General features: G+C 45.2%; 1 protein-coding gene across 2 annotated transcripts in view; it reads right to left on the bottom strand.

Annotated features, from left to right (window-relative positions):
* usp7 (ubiquitin specific peptidase 7 (herpes virus-associated)) overlaps positions 1-9,664 on the bottom strand; it is an 82,200-nt gene extending 72,536 nt beyond the window's left edge. Inside the window, exon 1 of one of the 2 annotated variants that reach the window (XM_083649731.1) lies at positions 9,245-9,664. In XM_083649731.1, coding sequence (XP_083505857.1) covers positions 9,245-9,329 — 85 coding nt within the window. In that variant the 5' untranslated portion in view covers positions 9,330-9,664. The remainder of the gene's footprint in view (positions 1-9,244) is intronic. The other variant, XM_083649730.1, reaches the window with a different exon arrangement.

The following is a 9,664-nucleotide window of genomic DNA, read 5'->3' as shown; positions in this document are numbered from 1 at the left end:
AAAATTGACGACAAACATCGGATAATAAGAACAGTAATACTTCCGACCGGTAGAGGCAGCAATGTGCCGCAAGGCATCAGGTAGCAACTAATAGATAAGCAAATTATCAGAAAATACGTTACTTTATGATATTTTAATGTTAGTAGACACACGTAACTATATAGATACCATACATCTAACGTTCATAACATGGCGGACCATTTAACGTTATCTATACCGTTAGATAAAGCCTTAAGCCTTCTCTGTATTCAGACCATTGGATTCATCCCAGAAACCGGAGTACGTTATAAACGTTATAAATATAGTCACGTTATAAACAACTAACCAACGCTGGGGGTCCGTATGGAAACAGTGTTAATCAAAATGGTTAAAAGTTCAATCAATTTGGTCATTCAGTGGCATTTTACTGCAATGTAAAGTAAGTAGCGTCAGCCACTAGCATTAGCCAAAGTAGCTGACTACCCATAATGCATTACGGCGATAAGAGAGCAAATTCGGAAACTTCCCCGGCAGCCACTAGGGGTAGCCGCCCCCTCTCCCCGTACTTCCGTGTAGAATTACTCTATTCAACCAATCAACGATGAGCAGGAAGCAGGAGATTCAAGCCTCACTTTCTCTTATCAAATCCCAATCAGCTCGCTATATCCAGATCTTATTAACTATCAATGGTTGCAAATCACTCTTTATGGCAATATTGTCCGTCATTTGGACAACGCTGTGCTTTCGTCATTCTGTGTGTTTTTTTACTCACGTCCACACACGCACCAGACTCTTGTCAACAAGCTGAGTGGCACAAATCAGACAGTGAGTAAAGAGCAGGAAGAAGTTATGCCCGCCTAGTCTACCGCAGGCATTTGCGCTGTGTTAAGTCCGTGTTTGATATTTGCGCGTGTCCTCGTAACGCTAAACCTGGCAAAACGTCTTCTCTCATCCTCTTGTCATCCCGAGGAAATCCATTGAGGAGCCGACAACCAAACGTCTAGCTTGCTAAAGCTAGCTATTTAGCTTATAGCTTGCCTTGAGTTGTGTTTGTTAGGGAAATCCCGGAGAAATCCCGGAGTGGAGTATTTTTGTTGAGTGAACTGAACTGGTAACATGGAAATCCCGAAGTGGAGGATTTTTGTTCCTTTATAAACGAACTGAGAGAACTGGACTGAACTATAAATAACTTTTAATCTACCCGTTTTGCTCTAATGTAATCTTTGAAAATGTAACTGGTGGTGTGGTTCAGTTTGTGTTTCATTCTACTACCTTGCAACTAATTATACATTTGTTTGTGTTGTAAAGAATAGCCATGCATATCTGTATTCTGAATGCATGTATCCTTTGTGGGATTTGACATTGACATTTTAACTGGTTTAACCGCTACATAAATAAATGGCCATGTGGTCATTTTATATAAACTATCAATTGAATTTACAGAAAATCTACTATATCGTGATGTATATCGTTATCGGGATATGAAATGACCTATATCGGGATATGAGATTTTGGTCATATCGCCCGGCCCTATTCCCCTGTTTTTTTTGGATCCTCTTAAAAGGGGGAAAATGCTGAAAAGCTGGTAATCCCGCATAAAGGCAAACAGAGATGACACCGACGAAGATAGGGCAATCGTTTTGTTTGTTTTTAGGAAATGTGTCACATGGTCCTCTCTGCTGCTACTCCACCCTACTGCTACTGTCACCGTGTCACATGGTCCTCTCCGCTGCTACTCCACCCTACTGCTACTGTCACCGTGTGCAGCGTCAACAGCAGCAGCAGACATATCCTCCTTTCCCCTTGCATGGGTTGAAGTGGGGAAAAGCCTGCGTGCTGAGACAGCATGACAAGTCTCTTTCCCCACTCCCTCCCCGGGAGAGCCGGGACACTGTCAAACTCAGCCTGTTTGACAGAGTGAGGGTAACAGAGAGGGGAGGGGGAGGGGGGGAGAGGGAGAGAATGTGTGTGTGTGTGTGTGTGTGTGTGTGTGTGTGTGTGTGTATGTGTGTGTATAACAAAGCCCTGAGCAACATAACAGTAGGCTGGGTAATTATGGACACAATGGAGGATTAAGCTGCAAGTCATCTCTCAAACAAAAACACGCGCACACAGAGGACAGGAATTATCCCGGCCAAATAACGGGATGGATCGGCGCGCGTCCCCCGTCTCGTCTATCAAAACAGCGCCGGTGACAGAATCCCAGGGGGGGGCGTGTTCGGACGGGACAGAATCCCAGGGGGGGGCGTGTTCGGACGGGACAGAATCCCAGGGGGGGGGGCGTGTTCGGACGGGACAGAATCCCAGGGGGGGCGTGTTCGGACGGGACAGAATCCCAGGGGGGGGGGCGTGTTCGGACGGGACAGAATCCCAGGGGGGGGGGGCGTGTTCGGACGGGACAGAATCCCAGGGGGGGCGTGTTCGGACGGGACAGAATCCCAGGGGGAGGGCGTGTTCGGACGGGACAGAATCCCAGGGGGGGGGCGTGTTCGGACGGGACAGAATCCCAGGGGGGCGTGTTCGGACGGGACAGAATCCCAGGGGGGCGTGTTCGGACGGGACAGAATCCCAGTCTGCGAGTGAAGCCTGTGGTGACGACGGAGACGACAACACGGACGATAGACTGGAGAGAAACAGCAGCGCTGATGTGATGAATACCCAGGGAAATGTCTCCTCAGTGCTCAGCAGCTCCGTGCCAAACTGTTACTGTTGTCTGTCTCCCTCAAATGTGTACGGTCGGCCATCTTCCTTCCGAGCTGGCAGACGCCACGGTGTGTGTGTGTGTGGTGCGCCTGTGCACACGTCTCCAGGTAACGTTACTGACTGAACTGCGCCTGTTGCCCAGGGGACTGACCTAATTTCTCCCAAAGTGGATTACACCCTGCTTGTCAACTCTGTGACGACCTCCATGCCCCGCCCACCTTTCCAGGCTCCTCCTCCTCCTGCGACTTTCCCCCAGGAGCACAGAGGCGAGGATATGGTACTAAACAAGTCGCTGGAATCAGTGGGAGCCAGACCCAAGAGAGCCAGACCCAAGAGAGCCAGACCCAAGAGAGCCAGACCCAAGAGAGCCAGACCCGGGACAACAACAACAACGACATGAAGAGGCCTTCATTTGGCTTACTTTACAGTGTTTTATTTTTGAAGACGGATGGTGTCTGGCAGGGCCAAAGCAAAGTGCATCTTAAGTGGTTGAAATAATATTTTCAAACATATGTTTCTAAGATTTGGCAACCAGCACAATAAGCTAGCACAATAAGTGACTCAACGATAGCCTGAATAGCGTATAAGTCTTTGGACAATGGACAGCAATAAGACAACTTGTTACCGTATGCTGTTAACTGTGCACATTTTCCCACCCCAAGTCGGTACCAAAAAAAAAAGTTCTAATTATAATAGTTCATGCCCACTGGAAAACATGGAAGAAAGCCAGGAGTAAAAACTTATCAATAATCATGTCGGATAGTTTTAAGTTAACCGGACCAACAGCAGCAAGAAAAATCTTAGATCTGTGTTTAACCTACAAGGTTACAACAGCAGAGCTGATCCTGTTACAATGACATGGCACTGGAATCCAACGTCATCGGATGTATCGCACCACAGTCAGTCATGTCTCTCTACATTCAAGAGACAACAATATGAGGGAGGATGAGGCAGAAAGTAATTAAGAGTTGAAATTAAATCTGACTTGAAATCAACTATTTACCAACTCCTTATTCAATTTGTACAGCCAAATATTCATAATAGGAGGGAATCTGTGTTTTATAATGAAGGTGTGTGGTTGGAAAGACAGGTGAAGGCCACCAAACAGCCACACCAACCAGTAGGGCTGCCCCCTCCTGAGAGTGGTCGATTTCTGGTCGACCAGGATCATCTTTGGTCGAGGGCAGCCCTACCAACCAGCCTAACCAAACAAAAAAACAGGCTATTAAAAAGAACGGGACATCATGTTTGTAAGTAAGTTACGTTACAATTAAATCCCTACACGCAATTTTCAAACTGCTTATGAAATTTGTTTCAACAGCCCTACTTGGCATTATGGCTGAAATATGTCATTAGACATTTCACTGCAAATCTCTTGTACCTAATAGCACAAATGGAATGAGCTACATGTAATACAAGTCCTTATACCGCATTCAGGACAAATAACTGTTGAATTCAACATATTGGTATAACCTGGGCAAAATCTAAAACAATATAATCACATATTGCATAGTTACACCTCAAATTAGGTCAACAAACACTTTGATGGTGTCCGTCAACTCGGACAAATTGGAGCTCAAAATGATACCCGAATTTCCGACCTGTAATTCCGACTGTTCAATTCATTTTTTACATTTGTTCCTGCGTGCCGAGTTGTCATGAATGCGGTATTGGCCTGTGGTCACATGACGCTGGCTGCAGCTTGGTATTGGCCTGTGGTCACATGACGCTGGCTGCAGCTTGGTATTGGCCTGTGGTCACATGACGCTGGCTGCAGCTTGGTACGGCTCACATAGTGAGTGCATGATGCGTTCTTGTTTTCCCAATAGTTTTGAGGCAGAATTGGTAGGCAGTGATCAATATATCAGGTAGACAGTGAACAATTAGGGCTGCAACAACTAATCGATAAAATCGATAAAAATGTATTATTAAATTCGTTGGCAACGAATGTCATTATTGATTCGTTGGGTCGCGATTACTTGGGCCGCAGGATGGCTGTTTTGTTTCAAAACAGCTGACCGTTGCTGTGGCGCAGAGCTGGCTACGTCACTCCCCGTGTCGCGGAGACTTACTACGTCACTCGCTTTCTCCTCCGTGAGCGGCGCGCGCAGGCGTAGCAACAAACAACAACTTGAAACATGGCGGAGGAGGAAAGTCGTTCGGTCATCCAAAGTATGGGAGTTTGATTTGAAGTGTACGTTGCATTTTGAATAGGGGTGTCAAAATGTATCGTTTAATCGATGTATCACGATGCGGACGTGTGAATCGAATTGAAGACAGATGAATTGTTGATGTTTTGCTTTCTGTTGACATTCATATTTTAAAGCACTTCCTAAGTCAAAAAGGGACTTGATATTTATCTGACTGCTTGTATTAATTGATGAAAAAGTAGCCATGTGCAGTAATAATACAGAAAATTGAGGATTTGATACTTGGAACTGCAATACTTTTGAGCTGTATCGAGATGCATCGTGGAATCGAATCGGATTAATCGTAATCGAATCGAATCGTGAGGCCAGTGAAGATTCACAGCCCTAGTTTTGAAGTGTTGAAATTATAGTTAGTTTTGTTTATCTAACGTTAATATCCGGTGTTTGCTCACCAGGTTGACAACTTCAAGCATGGCTTGTGTTTACGTAACGTTAGCCGGCCCGTCCAGCTAGTTAACAACACTAGTTACTAGGGATTGGGCATTTAAATACTTGAGTACTCTCCTATTATGAATGAGTAACCAGGTACTCGCGGGGGGGGGGGGGGTGTCTGTGTGATTACTATGGTAATGACGGAGCAGGGGTAATCTCTGCTGTGTATGGGGCTGTTCACACATGACGTTTGCATTTTTGCATGGAGAAAGCTCTACCTGGAGCATGTGAGGAGAGGGACTGACTGTGATATTAGGTGAGGTGACGCTAAGCTAATGTCTAAGCCTACCTCAGACAGTATCTCTGATGGTTGGATGGATGGCATTAGCGCTTCGGAGCAGACAATAGTGTTGTGAAACAAGCGAAGGCTCATTTCCAATACATGTCCATTGTCCAGTATCATCCATTTTACTTTATGATCACTGTTACACTAACGTAAATCCACGGATTACAAGGTCCAGCGGTGTTCTGCCAAAAAGTGAAAACTGACCACTGACCAGTGTGATTAACGTTACAGCTGTAGCTAAATAGTGATCACCATGAAGCGATTGTCTCCCAAAAAGTGATTCTTTCTCCACATTTCTTGTGACTAACGTTATGGGAAACGACAGTGTAGTCAGTAAACTAGTGCAAAGTTTTGAATGAGTTTTATCGGGCGTGCACTATGAAGAAGCGTGCATCTGTCTCCTTCGGGAGCATATCTCCAGACCCCAGCCACCATTTTCGGGATGAGCTGGAAAACCTCTGGTAAAAACTTTCAAAATAATGTTACTTAAACAAAAGTAAATAGCTTATTGATGCACGTTGGAGGAGAAAAAGGTATTTCAATGAACGAAGCAGAAAACCTTGTATCAAAATACTTGTGATGTTATATGGCGTGAAACTGTGGCTGTAACGCATTACTCAAAATAAATAAGGCTACGTTATAAGCGTTTTATTTTGAAAGCAACAAAGGGGATGACGTACTTGTACATTTTGGCTGACTTGACGCCCGTGCAGTTCATGCTGCCAGATCCACATGACGATGCGTGCATAGATTTAGACAATTTTTAAAGGGGTGGGGAGTAGGGAGAGTACCCGAACAGCGGAAATGTTACTCGAGTACTGACGTTATGAATGAGTACTCGAGTACCCAAGTACTCCCGCCCATCCCTACTAGTTACGTTAGCTGTGTGTGTGTCTGTGTGTGCGTGTTCTATATACGGAGTGAACTAGGACAAATTTAATTATGCATATCAGATCTGTTATATAAAAAAATTCCTTTACATAAGCAATAATTATCAACTAAATCAACAATGCATGTATTGAGTTGTATGTAAATTGTGCTATTATGCACATTCATACCGTCTCATTTTTAGAAAAAAAAAATACTCATGGCATCTTGATGGGGAATAAAGCGCCATGCACGCCACAGCAACCAACTGTTTTGACAGATAGTATCCTGAACATGCTCATCACAGAGATGGGGCCACTGTCAATGGTTGAAGCTTCAGAGCAATGATCCCCCTCCCTCCACCCTGTTACACTTCCAGGACTCATTTTACAAAGCTGATGGAGAGGAAATATCAAGATATACATTCCAGGAAGTGAAGACTGCAATAAAGGCCATCTGATGGCACTTAGTTTGTGTTTTAGGTTCAAGCAACTGAAAAAATGTTTTGTGTGCACTTTTATACACTAATAATCAATTAAGAAAACATTTTGTTTTTGAATAAATGGGATGGAAATAAAATCTGCGCATTTTTTTATCAGATTAATCGATACTCGTTAGTTGCAGCCCTATGATCAATATATCAGGGGTAGGCACTAGGCAGCGATCAATATATATGGTAGGCAGTGATCAATATATCAGGGGACAAAGAGTGGGGTGAGAGAGCCAGCACTCCAGGGGTTAGGAAGGCACAAAGGGAAGTCTAGTGGATGCACCTGCTCCTAATGTGGAAAGTGGGTTCTCTACAAAAAACGATTACAATTTAACTGCTGCATAGAGCGGTCTCCTGTTTGGAACATTTGTTTGTTGAGTAAGGAAAAGATAAAAGCAACAGTGTGTGTTAACAACAGACCACACAATCACGGACTGAATGACGCAGTGATGCTAAGGGCTTCCAGCCATGCCTAATCCAAAATTGTCATTAATAAACAAATAAATAAATAAATAAAATGCGCCCTGCGGCTGAAACGTTTGCTGAAGGCTGACAGATGTGATCTTGAGTCCAAAGCGGACTAACAAAACAGAGATCATTAAAAATGGCGAGCTCCACGCGTTGGTCCTTCATACAATGAAGCAGCAAATCCCCGCGCTGACTGCCAGTGAAGGCGAGCCCCCATGCGGGCCTTGCTTGCCGCAGCGGCAACTACCTGCCAGCACTTTAACACATTTTACATTGCAGACTGTCAGACGTCAGCAACCTAAGGACCATTAAAGCTAACCCGATGTATAATTTTGACCGTTTATATCGTGATGCTCTGCAAGAACGGTTCAACTTGTTTTAGCACAGCCAATTTGGCAAATCAGGATTGACGCATCTAGCTAGCCATCAAGCTAACATTAGCCACAGCTTCGTCTTCGTGTCTTAATTGGCCAGCTAGATTCACTGTACCAGCAAAACAAGCTATGTTCACATATACAGCTACCTAGTATTAGGGGCGACTGTACAATTCTTGCTTATTTGGGGAAAACATTCAATCTTAAATGTAAACAAAGTTGCACTCGGGGAAAGGCCCGACTGGCTAGCTATAAATCGATCGTTGCAAAACACATACAAGCCACCATTTTGAAACACCACACACACCCCCTTCGCTAGCATTAGCTTATTAGCTAACTAGCATGCTAACCTGCAAATGAACGTGAGCAAGTGTGCCTTGGGGCTAATTGCCCTATCTTGCTGTTAGCTGCCCCGCTAGTTGAGTTATTAGCATAACGTCATTTAATCTGCGTTATTCATGCAAAATGGACTAAAAGATGTCTGGCGCCATCCACACAAAATAAATTGGCTCCACCGACTTGACTTAATGTTTTTTTTTTTAATCAAAATGACAGATCTCACTCCAGTAACGTTAATCGTCAACATACATTGCAGGGCCGCAAGTTCCACAACCAGACATTCACAAACCATTAGACACGATGCTAGCTAACAAGGTACGAGAACGTATTCTGATCGAAGGTTAACGTTACTAACGGTGATATTGTATCAGCTAGCCCAGCTAACGATACACTAGCCCTTACTTTATCCACTGGGTATTTACTCGCTTCGTTGCTGAACCGTAGTGACGTTAACTTGCCGAGAACTCGTCCACATCTAACGTTATCCTAAGTGAAAGTAACAGCATCGTTTATCTAACGTTAGCGACTGGCATTAGCTAATTGCCATGTTCACGTTAATTGCAAAGCCAGAGGCACAACCACGCTGTTTACAAACATTCCATGGCCATTCCATGTAATTCCATGGCCACATTAGTATATTTAAACGACGATTATATGGCAGCCCTATCTGCTAAGTTTGTAACGTTAGCCGAAAACGTGAACAAAAACTGGACAGTTTAGTCAACACGGTTCAGAAATAAAGCGACCGATCGGAATGAATGATTCGTGTGGCTTAACTATGAAATTCCGCGGATGAATATAACCCATTTTCGGGCATTTGCAATTTGAAAAACAGTAAGTATACAGAGCGAAGTAACGCTAACGTTACATTCGCAATAACGCAAATGAGGTCAGCTGCACATAAGTATGCTGCAATGGACGCACCATCAGCAAAATCGTAGCCGGCTATCTCAGCTAAACTTTAGGCCTTGGTGTTTACTGTTAAAGTTGAGCTCAGCTTGCGCCATAAAAGTTCATGCATCACTCACGCAGCCAGGAAATTCGGACAAATCCCGTTTGGAGGTGTTCGTCCCTGTTTGTGGTGACCATCCCTTACCTTCCATCTCCATGTCCTCGGGCTCGCTGAGCTGTTGCTCCCCGGCTTTCTGCTGCTGTTGCTGCTGCGTGTGGTGGTGGTTCATGTCGGCAGTGGCTGTTGTTGTGATGTGCTGCTGCTGCCTGTTATCTTTGTTCCCCTCGACCTTGTCCAGGGTGGGCTCTGTGGGGAGCCGGGTTCTGGGCTGCTGCTGCTGGGGGGTTGTGGGATGCGGAGGTGGGGTAGACAGGTCGAGCCTAGGCGGCTGGGCCTGCTCTATCACGACCTCGGCCTTTGCTGCTGTCAGCGCCGGGGACTGGGGAGGGGAGGTCGGCGGGGGAGCAGGCAGAGAAACGCGGACGTATTTGCTCGCTATTCGCCCAATCTCGGCGCCTTGATGGGTGCGAGTCGCTGACGGCAGGGGATGACCGGGACTCCAAG

Source organism: Poromitra crassiceps (genome assembly GCF_964638095.1).
Source record: "Poromitra crassiceps genome assembly, chromosome: 13".
In the NCBI taxonomy this organism is placed as follows: Eukaryota; Metazoa; Chordata; class Actinopteri; order Beryciformes; family Melamphaidae; genus Poromitra; species Poromitra crassiceps.
Note: the sequence above shows the minus strand (reverse complement) of the source record. Positions and strands in the feature narration are given on the sequence as shown.